The sequence below is a fragment of the Chiloscyllium plagiosum genome, unplaced genomic scaffold, assembly GCF_037043375.1.
Source record: "Chiloscyllium plagiosum isolate Xiang-an unplaced genomic scaffold, Cpla_swu_hap1 HiC_scaffold_8, whole genome shotgun sequence".
In the NCBI taxonomy this organism is placed as follows: domain Eukaryota; kingdom Metazoa; phylum Chordata; class Chondrichthyes; order Orectolobiformes; family Hemiscylliidae; genus Chiloscyllium; species Chiloscyllium plagiosum.
In genome coordinates, this window is record NW_028270146.1 from 46,828,597 (window position 1) to 46,848,056 (window position 19,460).

General features: G+C 42.8%; 1 protein-coding gene across 6 annotated transcripts in view; it reads left to right on the forward strand.

Moving 5' to 3' along the window:
- tecpr2 (tectonin beta-propeller repeat containing 2) overlaps window positions 1-19,460 on the forward strand; it is a 114,676-nt gene that overhangs the window by 9,170 nt on the left and 86,046 nt on the right. For all 6 annotated transcript variants that reach the window (XM_043697447.2, XM_087989782.1, XM_087989784.1 and 3 more), the window contains one exon: window positions 1,578-1,896. In XM_043697447.2, the coding sequence (XP_043553382.2) occupies window positions 1,578-1,896 (319 nt within the window). The remainder of the gene's footprint in view (window positions 1-1,577; window positions 1,897-19,460) is intronic.

Genomic DNA, 19,460 nt, shown 5'->3' on the forward strand with positions numbered 1-19,460 from the left:
CAACCTCCCTCAACTCCACTTCTAGAGCATTCCTCTTTCTTTTTAATTCCTTTCTTGTCCAAATACTTCCTCAAGACTCTCAGCAGTAACACTAGAAGAAATAAGGGGAAGTTGGGAGGCAATGGCATTGTTGCTGGATTAGTATTTGGGAGACCTAGGTAATGTTCTGGAAACTAGGTTGGAAACTCACCATGACAGATGGTGGAATTTGAGCTCAAAGCAATCTGATATTAAAAGTCTAATGAAGATCATAAAGCCACTATCAATCATCATAAAACCCAGATGGTTCACCAGTTACCTTTAATGTCTTGATGCACTGAGTCCAGACCCACAATAATGTGATTGCCTTTTAATTGTCCTCTGAAATGGTTGCCAAGCAAGTCATTCAGTTGTAATGAACCACTCAATGCAACCTAATCCATCACAAAAACCAGCCTTCCTTCCATTGCCCCCAATCTGCACTTTCCGCTGCCTTGGAAAAGCAACCGCCATAATCAAAGACGCCTTCCACCTCAGTTATACTCTCTTCCTCCCACTTTTGTTGGGCAGAACGTACAAATATTTAAAAACTCATCCCAACTGATTTAAGAAAAACTTCTTCCCTGCTGTTATCAGGCAAATTAAGAGACCTCTTATACATTAGAGTTGATCTTTCTCAGCACCTTCTCTGTAGCTGTAATACTATATTCTGCATTCTGTTCTATTACCCTGATATACTTCTATAAGTTATGATTTGTCTGGTTAACTACTTTTCACTATATCTCAGTACATGTGACAATAATAATAAAGCAAATCTATGACTCTCTGAGTACATCACTTTCAGAGCTCTTTTCAGACACTCTTGGGGTAATATTTTTTATTGCAGACCTTGGTGCAAGGATTGCAAGTCCAATTCAAAATCTAATAGAAAATATTCTGAAAGTATCGCAATTGTGTCACAAATGTTTCAAACATGTTCCTCTCTCCGTAGATCTCTCAGAATAGAGATCACAACTTTTGATTTTGTGGTTTTCTGCAAGCCTTCTCCCTCATCTTTATGTGCAAGACATTTTCATCCCTCACCTTTATTTCTGCCTTTGGGCCCCTCACTTCTTTCTCTTTCTACAAGCTTATATCCTTCTCTATTCCCTTTGTCAAATTTTCCAACATCTGCTCATTGTCAGTCAGAGATCCTGCTCTCGTTAATGCAGAATGCATTTTTATCTCCATTATGTATTTCTGTTCAGCAGTGAAGCTCTGCATTTATTCCATGCCCTTTATTTCACTCTAGCTGAGTATGCTGGCAGGTGGGATTAGATTGGGTTGGGATATCTAGTCGGCATGGACGGGTTGGACTGAAGGGTCTGTTTCCATGCTGTACATCTCTATGACTCTACAAAGAACAATACAATTTCTGATCTTCAGTTATTGATGTAGAAAGCTACATTCCTTATTTTTGAAATTGCAGATTTGAAAGTTAACACCATGTAAGAAAAATATAAAATTTCAAATGAGAAATTTTAATTTAATAGATGATCATTGGTCATGCAACTATAAAATAAATGAACTGAAATACCTTTAATCTCTTATGTTTCTAGTGCTGGCAGATTTGGAGCCTGTTTCCTACCAGGACTCTGTAAACAAACAAATGTGAATTTATATGCTTCAAGACCTGGACTTCGGCTGTGGAAATCGGATGTCCAAGGGGTTGTTCAGTCAACATTACTGTTAAAAAGTGTATTTACTTGTGGAGTGAAACCATTTGAACTGTTACCTCGAGCGAGTTTCTCACCTGCAAATAAAGCTGCTACTAAACCAGCTGAGAGAAACTTTGGGCTGTTGAAATGCTTTCTACATGATGGATGGGTTCTAAGCTGGAATAAGACCAGTATTTACGTGTTGGATGCAGTTAACCAGGTATGCACACGGCAAAGTAGGTATAATCTAAACAGCTAGATCGCTCTACCATTGTAATATGAATATTTGCTTGCTCATGTTGGTCATCACTTATCTTGATTTTAAGTGAAAATAGTATTCTAAAACACATAATCCTTGTTGGGTACTATTTGAGAAAAATCGGTTTGGAAGTTGAGAGATTTTAAGCAATTGATTGCACGATGTAACACAGGTTTTTCTTGATAGTACAGCTAGTAAACTGATTAACATGAATGTTGCATAAAGGAAAATACAGTGCAAAGAATTTTCAATATAAAGTCTCTGCTTTTTGCTCATACCCTGCTCCTGTTCATGATTTAAAAGCAGAATTCACAATCCTCCTGTTTTGTTTCAATTCTGTTAATTGAACTTCTATTTATAATAAATTACAGCCTGGCACCTTGTTGAGTCTTAGTTTAAACATGGACAAAAGAGATGAATTTCGGAGGTGAGAATGATTGCTTTTGTCATAGAATATTACAGCGCAGTACAGGCCCATCGGCCCTTGATGTTGTGCCGACCTGTGGAACCAACCTAAAACCTATCTATCCTGCACTATCCCATTTTCACCCATATATTTATCCAATGACCATTTAAATGTCCTTAAGGTTAGTGAGTCTACTACAGTTACAGGCAGTGCGTTCCCCGCCCCTACTACTCTAACTAAAGGAACTACCTCTGACGTCTGTCCTATATCTATCACCCATCAATTTAAAGCTATGACCCCTCGATGACAGCTCCATCTGAGGAAAAAGGCTCTCACTGTCCACTCTATCTAACCCTTTGATTATCTTATGTCTCAATTAAGTCCCCTCTCAATCTTCTTCTCTCCAGCAAGAACAGCCTCAAGACCATCAACCTTTTCTCATAAGTCCTTCCCTCCATACCAGGCAACATCCTAGTAAATCACCTCTGAACCCTTTCCAAAGCTTCCACATCCTTCTTATTATGTGGTGATCAGAACTGTACACACTACTGCAAGTGTGGCTGCACCAGAGTTTTGTACAGCTGCAGCATGACCTCATGGCTCCGAAACTCAATCCCTTTGCCAAAAAAAGCTAACACACCGTTTGCTTTCTTACCAACCCAATCAACCTGGGTGGCAACTTTCAGGTGTACATGGACACTGAGAAGTCTCTACTCGTCCATTGCCAAGAATCTTACCATTAGCCCAGCACTCTTAATTCCTGTTGCTCCTTCCAAAATGAATCACTTCACACTTTTCTGCATTGAACTCCATTTGTCACCTCTCAGCCCAGCTCTGCAGGTTATCTATGTCCCTCTGTAACCTGCAACGTCCTTCAGCACTGTCCACAACTCTACTGACCTTAGTGTCATCCACAAATTTACTAACCCATCCTTCTCTGCTCTCATCCAGGTTGTTTATAAAAATGACAAACAACAGTGGACCCAGAACTGATCCCTGCAGTACACCACTACTAATTGAACTCCAGGATGAACATTTCCCATCAACTACCACCCTCTGACTTCTTTCAGCTAGCCAATTTCTGATCCAAAAGGCTAAATCACCCTCAATTCCATGCTTCAGTATTTTCTGCAATAGTGTACATTGGGGAACCTTATCAACTGCCTTACTGAAATCCATATATATCACATTAACCACTTTACCCTCATCCACCTGATTGGTCACCTTCTCAAAGAATTCAATAAGGTTTGTGAGGCACGATCTACTCTTCATAAAGCTGTGTTGACTATCCCTCATCAACTTATTCCTTTCGAGATGATTATAAATCCTATCTCTTGTAACCTTTTCCAACACTTTAACCTCAACTGAGTAAGACTCATAGGTCTATAACTTCCAGGGTTGTCTCTACTCCCCTTCTTGAACAAGGAGACAACGTTTGCTATCCTCCAATCTTCTGGCCCTATTCCTGTGGACAATAACCATGTAACAATCAAAGCCAAAGGCTCTGCAATTGCCTCATTGGCTTCCTGGAGAATCCTAGGATAAATCTATCCTGCCCAGGGGACTTAACTATTTTCTCACTTTCCAGAATTGCTAACACCTCCTCCTTGTGAACCTCAATCCCGTCTCGTCTAGTAGCATGTTTCTAAGTATTCTCCTCGACAACATTTACTTTTTCCTGTGTGAATACCGACAAAATATATTCATTTAGCGCTTCTCCTGTCTTCTTGGACTCCACGTACAACTTCCCACTAATGTCCTTGTTTGGCCTTAATCTTACTCTATTCGTACTTTTATTCCTGATATACCTATAGCAGGCTTTAGGGTTTTCCTTGATCCTATCTGCCAACGACTTCTTAGGTCCCCTTCTGGCTCTTCTTAGTTCTCTCTTTAGGTGTTTGCTGGCTAGCTTGTAAATCTCAAGCACCCTAACGGAGCCTTCATTTCTCATCCGAACATAAGCCTTCTTCCTCTTGACAAAAGATTCAACTTCAGGAAGGGGATCTTGCCCAAAACGTCAATTCTTCTGCTCCTCAGATGCTGCCAGACCTGCTGTGCTCTTCCAGCACCCCACTCTCAACTGAGATCTCCAGCATCTGCAGTCCTCACTTTCTCCTGAGAGATTTAACTTCCTTAGTCAACCACTTCCTCTCTGCCTGACAGGTACATACTTATCAAGGACACACAGTAGCTGTTCCTTGAATAAGCTCCACATTTCAACTGTGCCCATCCCCTGCAGTTTCCTTCTCCATTCAAAGCATCCTAAATCTTGCTTAATTGCATCATAGTTGCCTTTCCCCCAGTTATAACTCTTGTCCTGCTGTATATACCTATCCCTTTCCAACGCTAAAGTAAACATAACCAAATTGTGGTCACTATCACCAACGTGCTCACCTACCTCCAAATCTAACATCTGGCTGGGCTCATTACCCAGTACCAAATCTAATGTGGCCTCACTCCTTGTTGGCCTATCTACATACCGTGTCAGGAAACCCTCCTGCACACATTGGACAAAAACTGACCCATCTAAGATTCTTGAACTATAGTATTTCCAGTCAATATTTGGAAAGTTAAAGTCCCCCATTCTCGCTCCTATCCAGAATAATCTTTGCTATCCTTTCCTCTACATCTCTGAAACTATTCAGAGACCCAACAGGGAAAATTCCCAACAGGGTGACCTCTCCTTTCCTGTTTCTAACCTCAGTCCAAACTACCTCAGTAGACGATTCCTCAAACGTCCTTTCTGACACCGTAATACTGTCTTTGACTAACAATGTCACACCTCCCCCTCTTTTACCATCTTCTCTGTTCTTACTGAAACATCTAAATCCTGGAACCTGTAACAACTATTCCCGTCCCTGCTTCTAACCACATCTTCGAAATAGCCACAACATTGAAGTCCCAGGAACCAACCCATGCTGCAAGTTCACCCACCTTATTCCGAGTGCTCCTGGCGTTGAAGTAGACACACTTCAAACCACCTTCCTCTTTGCCATTGCAGTCTTGAAACCAAATTTCTGACCTCACTACTCTCAACCTCCTGGGCATTGGAAGTACAATTTAGATTCACATCCCCCTGCTGAATTATTTTAAACCCTCCTGAAGAGTAATAGTAAATTTCTCTCCCAGGATATTTGTACCTCTGTGGTTCAGGTGTAGACCATCTTGTTCGTAGAGGTCCCACCTACCCCAGAATGAGCCCCAATTATCCAGGTATCTATCCTGTCCCATCCCTGTAGCTGCATGTTTTCTCTCTCTCTCTCTCTCTCTCTCTCTCTCTCTCTCTCTCTCTCTCTCTCTCTTTCTCTTTCTCTTTCTCTTTCTCTCTCTCTCTCTCTCCCAAGCACACTCTCTCTCTCTCTCTCTCTTTCTTCGCCTTCATAACATGTGGCACAAAAGATAACAACTCTTTGTTGTAGCACTACCTTAAATCCCCATCCCTTTCTGTACCTATGTTGTTACTGCTGCTCCCCCTCCTCCTCTAGGATTCCAAAAACACAATCTGAGATGTCACTAACCCTAAGAGGCAACACACGAGAATCTCTCTCTTGTTCCCACAGAACCTCCTATTTGTCCCTCTTGCTATGCGGTCCCCAATGACTAATGCTCTGCTTATCTCTCCCCTTCCCTTCTGAGCAACAGGGACAGACTCTGCTATAGACATCTACCCCATGGCTTACCCCTGGTAAGTCGTCCCCCAACAGTATCAAAAATGGTATACTTATTATTGAGGGGAACAGCCACAAGGCATCCCTGTGCTATCAGCCAGTTTCCTGACTGTAACCCATCTGCCGCCTTCTTGTACCTGAGGTGTGACTACCTCCCTGTAACTCCTCTCAACAACCCCCTCCTCCTCCCGAATAAGTTCATCCAGTTCCAGCTCCAGTTCCCTAACATGGTTTTTGAGGAGCTGGAGTTGGGTGCACTTCCCATCGATGAAGTCAGCAGGAACACGAGTGGTGACCCTTACCTCCCACATTGTGCAGGAGAAACATTCAACTATCCCATCCGCCATTCCCACTATTCTAACTTCCCAAAGAGACAATTGAAAAATAAATAATAAAAAAAACTATTTACTTTACCAATCCAGCGCACAAGGACACATCAAGGAGTCAAAGAGTCATAAAGATGTACAGCACGGAAACAGACCCTTCGGTCCAACTTGTCCATGCTGACCAGATATCCCAACCCAATCTAGTCCCACCTGCCAGCACCCGGCCCATATCCCTCCAAACCCATCCTATTCATATACCTATCCAGCTGCCTTTTAAATGTTGCAACTGTACTAGCCTCCACAGCTCATTCCATGCATGTGTCATCCTCTGCGCGAAAAAGTTGCTCCTTAGGTCTCTCTTATATCTTTCCCCTCTCACCCTAACCCTCTGCCCTCTAGTTCTGGACTCCCCCACCCCAGGGAAAAGACTTTGTCTATTTATCCTATCCATGCCCGTCAAGATTTTATAAACCTCTATAAGGTTGCCGCTCAGCCTCTTGACGCTCCAGGCAAAACAGCCCAAGCCTATTCAGCCTCTCTCTATAGCTCAAATCCTCCAACCCTGGCAACATCCTTGTAAGTCTTTATTGAACCCCTTCAAGTTTCACAATGTCTTTCCATTAGGAAGGAGGCCAGAATTGCACGCAATATTCCAACAGTGGCTTAACCAATGTCCTGTACAGCCGCAAAATGACCTTCCAACTCCTGTATTCAATACTCTGACCAATAAAGGAAAGCATACCAAACACCTCCTTCACTATCCTATCTACCTGCGACTCCACTTTCAAGGAGCTATGAACCTGCACTCCAAGGTCTCTCTGTTCAGCAACACTCCCGACGACCTTACCATTAAGTGTACAATTCCTGCTAAGATTTGCTTTCCCAAAATGCAACACCTTGTATTTATCTGAATTAAACTCCATCTGCCATTTCTCAGCCCATTAACCCATCTGATCAAGATCCTGTTGTAATTTGAGGTAACCATCTTTGCTGTCCACTACACGTCCAATTTGGCTGTCATCTGCAAACTTACTAACTATACTTCTTGTGCTCACATCCAATTCATTTATGTAAATGACGAAAAGTAGTGCACCCAGTACTGATCGTTGTGGCACTCCACTGATCACAGGCCTCCAGTCTGAAAAACAACCCTCCACCACCTACCTCTATCTTCTATCTTCGAGCCAGTTCTGTATCTAAATGGCTAGTTCTCCCTGTATTCCATGAGATCTAACCTTGCTAATCAGTCTCCAATGGGGAACCTTGTCGAACGCCTTACTGAAGTCCATACAGATCATGTCTACTGCTCTGCCCTCATCAATCCTCTTTGTCACTTCTTCAAGACACTCAGTTAAGTTTGTGAGACATGATTTCCTACCCACAAAGTCATGTTGACTATCCTTAATCAGTCCTTGCCTTTCCAAATATATGTACATCCTGTCCCTCAAGATTCCCTCCAACAACTTGCCCACCACTGACGTTAGGCTTACTCGTCTATAGTTCCCTGGTTTGTCCTTACCATCTTTCTTAAACAGTGGCACCACGTTAGCCAACCTCCAGTCTTCTAGCACCTCACCTGTGACTATCGATGATACAAATATCTCAGCAAGAGGCCAAGCAATCACTTCCCTAGCTTCTCACAAGAGTTCTACGGTACATCTGATCAGATCCTGGGGATTTATCCACTTTTATGCATTTCAAGACATCCAGCACTTCCTCCTCTGTAATATGGACATTTTTCAAGATGTCATCATCTATTTTCCACAGTAAATACTGATGCAAAATACTCTTTTACTATCTCCTGCGGCTCCACACAAAGGCTGCCTTGCTGATCTTTGAGGGGCCCTATTCTCCCCCTAGTTACCCTTTTCTCCTTAATGTTTCTGTAAAAAGCATTTGGATTCTCCTTAACTCTATTTGCCAAAGCTATCTCATGTCCCCTTTTTGCCCTCTTGATTTCCCTCTTAAGTATACTCCTACTGCCTTTATACTCTTCTAAGGATTCACTCAAGCTACCCTGTCTATACCTGACATATGCTTCTTTCTTTTTCTTAACCAAACATAGAACATAGAAGAATACAGCGCAGTACAGGCCCTTCGGCCCTCGATGTTGCGCCGATCCAAGCCCACCTAACCTACACTAGCCCACTATCCTCCATATGCCTATCCAATGCCCGCTTAAATGCCCATAATGAGGGAGAGTCCACCACTGCTACTGGCAGGGCATTCCATGAACTCACGACTCGCTGAGTAAAGAACCTACCTCTAACATCTGTCCTATACCTACCCCCCCTTAATTTAAAGCTATGCCCCCTTGTAATAGCTGATATGCCCCCTTGTAAAACCCTCAATTTCTTTAGTCATCCAGCATTCTCTATACCTTCCAGCCTTCCCTTTCACCCTAACAGGAATATACTGTCTCCGGACTCTTGTTATCTCATTTCTGAAGGCTCCCCATTTTCCAGCTGTCTCTTTACCTGTGAACATCTGCCTCCAATCAGCTTTTGCCTAATACTGTCAAAATTGGCCTTTCTCCAATTTAGAACTTCAACTTTTAGACCTGGTCTATCCTTTTCCGTCGCTATTTTAAAACTGATAGAATTATGGCCACTGGCCCCATAGTGCCCCCCCACTGACACCTCAGTCACCTGCCCTGCCATTTTTACACCTTGTCTAAGTAGGTACATCCACATACTGAATCAGAAAATTTAAGATCATAAGACATAGGAGCGGAAGTAAGGCCATTCGGCCCATTGAGTCCACTCTGCCATTCAATCATGGCTGATGGGCATTTCAACTCCACTTACCCACATTCTCCCCGTAGCCCTTAATTCCTTGTGACATCAAGAATTTATTAATCTCTGCCTTGAAGACATTTAGCGTCCCGGCCTCCACTGCACTCTGCGGCAATGAATTCCACAGGCCCACCACTCTCTGGCTGAAGAAATGTCACCGCATTTCTGTTCTGAATTTACCCCCTCTAATTCTAAGGCTGTATCCACGGGTCCTAGTCTCCTCGCCTAACGGAAACAATTTCCGAGCATCCACCCTTTCCAAGCCATGTATTATCTTGTAAGTTTCTATTAGATCTCCCCTTAATCTTCTAAACTCCAATGAATACAATCCCAGGATCATATGTTAGACCTACCATTCCAGGGATCATCCATGTGAATCTCCGCTGGACACGCTCCAGTGCTAGTATGTCCTTCCTAAGGTGTGGGGCCCAAAACTGGACACAGTACTCCAAATGGGGCCTAACCAGAGCTTTATAAAGTCTCAGTAACACAAGTGTGCTTTTATATTCCAACTCTCTTGAGATAAATGACAACATTGCATTCGCTTTCTTAATCACGGACTCAACCTGCATGTTTACCTTTAGAGAATCCTCAACTAGCACTCCCAGATCCCTTTGTACTTTGGCTTTACGAATTTTCTCACCGTTTAGAAAGTAGTCCATGGACACAATTAACAAATTCCTCTCCATCTAAACCCTTAACACTACGACAATCCCAGTCCATGTTTGGAAAGTTAAAAACCTCTACCATAACCACCCAATTATTCTTACAAATAACTGAGATATGCTCACAAATTTGTTTCTCAATTTCCCGCTAACTATTACAAGGTCTATACTACAATCCCAATAAGGTGATCATCACTTTCTTATTTCTCAGTTCCACCCAAATAACTTCCCTGCAAGTATTTCCGGGAATATCCACCCTCACTACAGCTGTAACGCTATCCCTTATCAAAAACACCACTCCCAGAGAGTGGTTGCTGTGTGGAATGCTCTGCCCAGAGGGCAGTGGAGGCCCAGTCTCTGGATTCATTTAAGAAAGAGTTGGATAGCGCTCTCAAGGATAGTGGAATCAAGGGTTATGGAGATAAGGCAGGAACAGGATACTGATTAAGGATGATCAGCCATGATCATATTGAATGGTGGTGCAGGCTCGAAGGGCAGAATAGCCTACTCCTGCACCTATTGTCTATTGTCCCCCTTCTCTCTTGCCTCCCTTTCTATCCTTCCTGTAGCATTTATATCCTGGAACATTAAGGTGCCAGTTCTGTCCATCCCTGAACCATGTTTCTGTAATTGCTACGATATCCCAGTCCCATATTCCTAACCATACCCTGAGTTCATCTGCCTTCCCTGTTAGGCCCCTTGCATTGAAATAAATGCAGTTCAATTTATCAGTCCTACCTTGTCCCTGCCTGCCCTGACTGTTTGACTCGCTTCTGTTCTCAACTGTACCAGTCTCAGATTGATCTCTTTCCTCACTATCTTCCCGGGTTCCCCGCCTTACTAGTTTCAATGGGAATTGTTTGCTTGTTGACACAAAGATGGTTGTGGTTGTTGGAGGTCAGTCATCTCTGCAAGAGTTCCTCAGGATAGTGACCTGGGCCCAACCATTTTCAACTGCTTCGTTAACAACCTTCCCTCCATCATAATGTTAGTGAAGGTGACGTTCACTGATCACTAAACGACATGCCTATTGGAGCAACTCTGAAGCAGCATTTCCAAATGCAGCAAGTCCTGGAAAGTATCCAGGCTTGGGCTGAGAAGTGGCAAGTACCATTTGTGCCACAGAATTGCCAGGCCATGAGCATCTCCAACAAGAGAGAATCTGGTTATCACTCCTTGACAGTCAATAACATTACCATCACTGAATTCCCTCACTATCAATCCTGAGGGTTACCATTGGCCAGAAGCTGAAATGGAATAGCCATACAAATACTGTGGCTACAAGAGCTGGTCAAATGTGAATAATTCACCTCCTGATTTTCCCAGAGCCTGTCCTGCATCACTAAGTCACATGTCAGGAGTGTGATAGAATGGGTACTTGTATGGGCGAGTGCAGATCCAACAACACTCAAGAAACTTGAAACAATCCAGGACAAAGCAGCCTGATTGATTGGCACCACATCCACAAAATGTCACTCCTTCCACCCCAATGCTCAGTAGCAACATGCGTATCAATTGCAGGATGCGCTGCAGAAATTCACCAAAGCTCCTTATGAAGCACCTTCCAAACTTGTTACTGTTTACCATCCAGCAGCACAGGGCAACAGATGTATGGGCACACCACCATTGACAAGTTTCCCTTCAAGCCACTCACCATCCTGACTTGGAAATATATCACCATTCCTTCATTGTTGCTGGAAATCCTGGAATTCCTCTCACGACATTGAGTATCGATTGACAGAAAATGGGCCGCAGCAGTTCCACTAAACAGCTCACCACTACTTTCTCAAGGGCATCTAGGGATAGGCCGAGCCAGTGATGTCCGCATTCCATTAGTGAAAAAAGAGAGTAATATATTAACAACCAACACCTGATTATTAAATTAAAAATTATGGACACTGGAGGAAAAACATATAATTTGTAATAACTTCTTTCATTGTACTTCCTTCTGTCCCATTTCATTTCTGAGAATTATGTAAATTTGTGACACTGATAACATGCTCCTGCAAATGTAAACACTGTATGAGCATATAATTGCCACATTTACAGAAGTGGTCCCTATTAAAAATATTGACGTTAATTCATAATGACATATAAAAATAAAGACAAATATGATTTTAGAATGGGTACTCAAAACTGTATCTGCACTGCCTCATTCAATTTCCCACAGCTCTTTAAGTCCATTACCACTGAAAACTGCACTCCATCTTAACTTTCAGATACAGAGCCTGGTGAAGTTAACTGATTAGTAATGTATTTAGTATCTTGCAAATGTAACACTTTTTCTGCATTTCAATTTTGTGACTACTTCTACTGGCATAATACTAAGTAAGAGGGCAGAGCAGTGGATGTGATCTATATGGACTTCAGTAAGGCATTCAACAAGTTTCCCCATGGGAGACTGGTTAACAAGGTTGGATCTCATGGAATACAGGGTGAACTAGCCATTTGGATACAGAACTAGCTCAAAGGTGGAAGACAGAGGGTGGTGGTGGAGGATTGTTTTTCATACTGGAGGCCTGTGACCAGTGGAGTGCCACAAGGATTAGTGCTGGGTCCACTACTTTTCATTATTTATATAAATGATCTGGAAGTGAACATAAGAGGCATAGTTAGTAAGTTTGCAGATGACACCAAAATTGGAGGTGTAGTGGACAGCGAAGAAAGTTACCTCAGATTACAACGGGATCTTGATCAGATGGGCCAATGGGCTGAGAAATGGCAGATGGAGTTTAATTTAGATAAGCGTGAGGTGCTGCATTTTGGGAAAGCAAATCTTAGCAGGACTTATACACTTAATGGTAAGGTCGGAGAGAGTGTTGCTGAGCAAAGAGACCTTCATAGTTCCTTGAAGGTGGAGTTGCAGGTAGATAGGATAGTGAAGAAGGCATTTGGTATGCTTTCCTTTATTGGTCAGAGTATTGAGTACAGGAGTTGGGAGGTCATGTTGCAGCTGTACAGGACATTGGTTAGGCCCCTGTTGGAATATTGCGTACATTTCTGGTCTCCTTCCTGTCGGAAAGATGTTGTGAAACTTGAAAGGGTTCAGAAAAGATTTACAAGGATGTTGCCATGGTTGGAAGATTTGAGCTATAGGGAGAAGCTGAACAGGCTGGAGCTGTTTTCCCTGGAGCGTCGGAGGCTGAGGGGCGACCTTATAGAGATTTACAAAATTATGAGGGGCACGAATAGGATAAATAGACAAAGTGTTTTCCCTGGGGTGGGAGAGTCCATAACTAGAGGGCATAGGTTTAGGGTGAGAGGGGAAAGATATAAAAGAGACCTAAGGAGCAAATTTTTCACGGAGAGGGTGGTACGTTTATGGAATGAGCTGCCAGAGGGAGTGGTGGAGGCTGGTACAATAGCAACATTTAAAAGGCATTTGGATGGGAAGGGTTTAGGAAGGGTTTAGAGGGATATGGGCTGGGTGTTGGCAGGTGGGCGAAGATATGGTTGGGATATCTTGTTGGCATGGACAGATTGGACCGAAGGGTCTGTCTCTGTGCTGTACATCTCTATGACTCTAAATAGTTTGTTAAAGGACTTTTCTTTTTGTTTATTGTGGGTGATGTCCTGCCACACGGTGGCACTATCAACCACAATTGGAGCTGTTTGTTTGATATGATGCCTTTGCTGCTCAAAAACAAAATGCCCAAGACTTTCACAGCAGTATTGCAAAATAAAATTTTATATTGAGCTCCATAAGGAGATAGTATGATGGGTGACCAAAGCTTAGAAAGGAGGTGAGTTTTAAGGTGCATATTAGAGGAGGAAAGAGACAGATAAAGATTTAAGGATAAATTAGGACAAGGACATCTGAAGGCAAGTTGAAAACTGGGAAGCTCAAAAAGCCTGCATTAGAGGAGTGCACATATCCTGGAGAGTTGTGGGATTGGAGGAGATTACAGAAATAGGGAGGATGTGTTCATGAAAGGTTTTGAAATCTGGGATGAGTTTTTGTTTTATAAGTGAAGTATTGTCTGATGTGGAGCCAGGGCAGGTCACAATGCACAGGTTGATGGATGAGCAGGATTTCATGCAAAGAAGCAATCAGAACATCTCTGCTGCTTTTATCTTTGGGTACTCAAAAACCATTCACAGTCATTTAATTACTTTTAACGTATGTTATGACATTGGCAAATATGTCAGTCAGTATGTCTGCACTGATAATATGGCAAGCTCATTCATGTTTGGATTTGCTTGATGAACACTGGGGGAACACTCTGCTCCTCAGGCAGATCTTATCCAATGCCTTATTCTGTAATGCGTTATTTGTCTACCAAGCTAAACTATTTAAAACTGACAGTGGGAAACAAAGCTAGTATTATAGATTAATGTGAAATTAGAAAATAAGCTAGCCAACATGATTTCTAGTGTGTGTCATGTTTCTCCCTCTAAGAATGGGATGCCATTTGATGTCTACAGTGGACTCCAAGAACCACAGTAAGGAAAGAGGAGTAGGCTACAGTTCCTTTACTTATTTCCAGGGCCTTCTGCTGGATATTCTGGCAAAGACCTGTTGGAGTGTGGCTTTGAAGTCATGCTCCCAATCCAAATGTTTTATGAACAAAGCTGTAGTAAGATTAATGATTATGCAAGTATCAAAAGATTGTTGATGACACTCTGTTCTGACTGTTGTCCTTGACAGTAATTAGGGAAGGACAGCAAATGCTGCCTTGTGAACCATGCTCACATTCCATGGTGGGGTGAATAAAAAAGTGGCTATGTTCAGATAAAGGGGAATGGGAAAATTGGAAAAGAGAAAAGTAGGGACAGAGTTTGTAGCAAACTAAAACTGCTGTTGTAAATGTAGAGTCATAGATATGTACAGCATGGAAACACCCTTCAGTCCAACTTGTCCATGCCCACCAGATATCCTAAATAGATCTAGTCCCAATTGCCGGCATTTGGCCCATGCCCTTCTAAACCATCCCTATTCATATACCTATACAGATGGCTTTTAAATGTTGTAGCTACCAGCCTCCACCACTTCCTCTGGCAGCTCATTCTGTACATGCACCACCCTCTGTGTGAAAAAGTTGCCACTTGAGTCCCTTTTAAGTCTTTCCCCTCTGACCTTAAACCTATGCCCTCTGATTTTGGACCCCCCCCCAGAGAAAAGACCTCGTATATTTACCCTATCCAAACTCCTCTTAATTTTATAAACTTCTATAAGGTCACTCCTCAGCCTCTGACACTCCTGGGAAAACAGCCCCAGCGAATACAGCCTCTCCTCTCCAACCCTGGCAACATCCTTGTAAATCTTTTCTGAACCCTTTCAAGTTTCCCAAGATCCTTCCTGTAGCAGGGAGATCAGAATTGTATGCAGTATTCCAAACGTGGCCTAACCAATGTCCTATTCAGCCGCAATATGCTCTCCTAACTCCTATACCCAATGCACTGACCAATAGGCAAGCACACCAAATGCCTTTTTCACTATTCTATCTACTGCAACTCCACTTTCAAGGGTCTATGAACCTGCACTCCAAGGTCTTTTTGTTCCCCAGGAGATTACCAATAAGTCCCACCCTGATTTGCCTTTCCAAAATGTAGCACCTCTCATTTATCTAAGTTAAACTCCATCTGTCAATCCTTGGCTCATTGGCCCATTTGATCGAGATCCTGTTGTACTCTGAGGTGACCTTCTTGGCTGTCCACGACATCAGCAATCATGGTGTCCTCTGCAAATTAACTAACCATACCTCCCACAGTCACATCCAAATCATTTATGTAAGTGACAAAAAGCAGTTGACCCAACACTGATCCTTGCGGCACAGCCCTGGTCACAGGCTTACAGTCCTTTTATACACTCATTCACTCAGTGATCAGGTCTAGTGAATGACAACATTTCCACAGAGACAGTCACATCAAGAGTTCCAATGAGTTTCAAAGTTCCTAAGAGGTGACCAAAATCTTGCCTGAAGAAGTGGATTATAAGGAATTTAGGAAAATGAAATGGAAAGGTGAAGAGGTTCAGACAGGAAGAAACAGAACATAGGATCCAGGCAGCTGACGGCACAGCCACCAAGAATGGCACGTTTAGGATTGGGGATGAAAGGTATCTGGCAATAGTGTTCCGTGTTTGTGACCCTGACACTCATGTTCAAGGTCCAAAGTTGAATGTTAGAACACCTTTTGACCCTGGTTCCAGAGGAACACAGTTCCATGGATAAGCATCTTGTAAGATCTGTGTTTGTTGATACTAAAAAAAAACGTGAGGACTAGTTGCGTTCTTTGTAGTTGTAGGGATTAACTTGTACAGAATTAATATCCTCCAGGTTTCACTGATGCAGTGAGAACATCCTTTTGTAGAGTTTAGGAAAAATCAGGAATTTTGGGTCCTCGCCACTGCATAACCTTGTCTGAGGAGGCTCTCTTTTATCCTGGTTCTTAACTGATGAACCCCTCTCTGTGGCCAGTCACAGCTCATATGAGCAAATCTCAGCTCATTGAATCACACGATGGTCTGCATATTTATACTATTCTGTTTTCCTTTATCCCAAGATTGCTGCACCCTGTTGGCCTTTATCCCACTGATGTCGCCGTATTAGCTTTTACAGACAGATGTCAGCAAATCGGGGGGGGGCATGGTGGCACAGTAGTTAGCACTGCTACCTCACTGCACCAGGGTCCCAGGTTCGATTCTAGCCTCAGGAGACTCTGTGTGGAGTTTGCACATTCTTCCCGTGTCTGCGTGGGTTTACTCCGGGTGCTCCGGTTTTCTCCCATAATCACAAAGATGTGCAAGCTAGGTGAATTGGCTATGTTAAATTGCCCATGGTGTTAGGCGCACTAGTCAGAGGGAGGTGGGTCTGGGGTTGGTTGCTCTTCGGAGAGTCGGTGTGGACTTGTTGGGCTGAAGGGTCTGTTTCCACACTGTACGGAATCTAATCTAAAAAATCACCAAAATGTTTCATCATGATAACTATTCGTTCGCAGGATGAGGGCATCATTGACTAGGTCAACATTTATTATTCATCCTTAATTTCTCAGAGGGCAGTGCAGAGTCAACCACGCTACTATGGATCTGGTGTCACATATAGGCCAGACCAGGTAAGGACTGTAGTGAACCAGATGGGCATTTCCCGTGACAATTAATTCACCATCATCATTAGACTCCGATTTCCAGATTTTTATTGAATTCAGATTCCACCTGTACCTGTGTAAGCCGGGGATAGAATGGCATGTCAGCAGATGGAGGCATTGTGTGGGCATTGTCTGGGGTTGGGGATTTAAGAGTAAGAAGTGAGAGACTGAGTGAAATTCCCACTTGGCTGTCTCCTTTCTCCATTATCCCTCTCTTGGGTCAACATCACACAATGCTCCCATTCTGCTTTGTGCCAGCCTGGTGGAGATCAGTGACAGGTTTGAAACAACCGGTATTATCCCTGAGTAGAAGGGATAATCCAGGTAATTTTAAACCAGTGAGCTGATGTCAATGGTAGGGAAGCTGCTAGAGAAGATACTGAGGGAAGAAAATGGGCTAATCAGTGATAGGCAGTATGGTTTTTTGTAGGGAAGGTCATGTCTTACCAACTTAATAGAATTATTTGAGGAAATGGCAAAGTTGATTGATGAGGGAAGGGTTGTAGATGGCATATACATGGACTTCAGTAATGGGTTTGATAAGGTTCCCCATGGTAGCTGATGGAGAAGATGAAGTCGCATGGGGTCCAGGGTGTTCTAGCTAGATGGATAGAGAACTGTCTGGGCAGCAGCAGACATTGGTAGTGGAAAGGAGTTTCCAAAATGGAGAACTGTGACCAGTGACATTCCACAGGGATCCGTGTTGGGACCACTGTTGTTGGTGATATACATAAATGATCTGGAGGAAGGTAAAGGTGGTCAGATTAACAAGTTTGCAGATGACACTAAGATTGGTGGAGTAGCAGACAGTGAAGGGGACTGTCAAGAGAATGCAGCAGAATATAGATAGATTGGGAGTGTTGGGCGAAGAAATGGCAAATGGGGAGTTCAATCCAGGCAAATGCAAGATGATGCATTTTGGATGATCAAATTCTAGAGCAAACTATATGATAAATGGAAAATTACTGTACAGAGAGATCTGGATGTTCCCTGAAGGTTGCAACGCAGGTCGATAGTTGATCAAGAAACCATACAGCATGCTTTCCTTCATCGAACAGGATATTGAGTACAAGGTTTGGAGGTCATGTTACAGTTGTATAGGTCTTTGGTTCGGCCACGTTTGAAATACTGTGTACAATTCTGGTCATCACACTACCAAAAGGATGCGGGTACTTTGGAGAGAGTGCAGAGGAGGTTCACCAGGATGTTGCCTAGTATGAAGGGTTCTGTGAAGAGAGGTTAGATTAGGACTATTTTCATTAGAAAGACAAAGGTTGAGGGGGACTTGATTGAGGTCTATAAAATCATGAGAGGATGGATAGCTTTTTTCCCCAGAGTGGGGCACTCAATTACTAGGGGTCACGGTTCAAGGTGAGAGGGGAAAATTTTAAGGGAGATATTCTTGGAAAGTTCTTTACGCAGAGGGTGGTGGGTTCCTGGAATGCGTTGCCATGGAGGTGGTAGAGGTGGGCATGATAGAATCATTTAAGATGTATCTAAACAGTTACATGAATGGGCAGGGTGCAGAGGGATACAGATCCTTAGAAAATAGGCGACAGGTTTAATAGAAGATCTTGATTGGCGCAGGCTTGGAGAGCCGAAGGGCCTGTTCCTGTGATGTAATTTTCTTTGTTCTATTCTTTGTTCTTTGTGGGAAAGAGCAGCTAGGACACACTCCTTACAGACCTTGGCACTAACCCACATGTTCAGTCATCGATGGGATGAACAATAACAACATCAAAATACAAAGTACTGTGAACAGGTCAGATGACAGACAATGAGAATACTGGAATGGTTTCTCCTTGTGTGAACACATTAATGGGACATCCAGTCCCTGGACATTTTAAAGGATTTCCCGTGGTCTGGACATTTAAAAGGCCTCACTTCACTTTGAACATACTGGAGTTTTGGCTACCTGATTTATATTAAAATATAAGTTCAAAAAGCTACAAAGGAAATACTTTTCTAAGATGACAGACAAAACAATAAACCTAGGAGAGAAGACATCCTAGCTTTCCCATTGAACAAAGCAGATTTTCAAAGGAAGGGAACTAATATAAATCCAGTTGTAACTTAAATGAACATTTAAACTTGAGTATAAAACTACAAGAAATCACAGAGAAAGAATGTTCAAGTGATGAATTTCCTCTCTGCCAAAGGAGACAACATATGTTTACATGTCTTGGAGAGCTAATCGTGATCACAGGATACAGTAGGTTTTGGGGTTTATGTGATAACTTCAGAACATCTTACAAATTTTAAACCATATTAGCTGGATACTGAATAAAACACGCGATGTAAATGACAGTGAGAAGTAAATTCTTGAAACTGCTCAGACATCCTATGATAAAAAGAACTGCAGGTGCTTCAGATAGGATAGTCATCCCATCGATGACTGAACATGTGGGTTAGTGCCAAGGTCTGTAAGGAGTGTGTCCTAGCTGCTCTTTCCCACAAAGAACAAAGAATAGAACAAAGAAAATTACATCACAGGGACAGGCCCTTCAGCTCTCCAAGCCTGCGCCAATCAAGATCTTCTATTAAACCTGTCGCCTATTTTCTCAGAGGATGAGAAATAC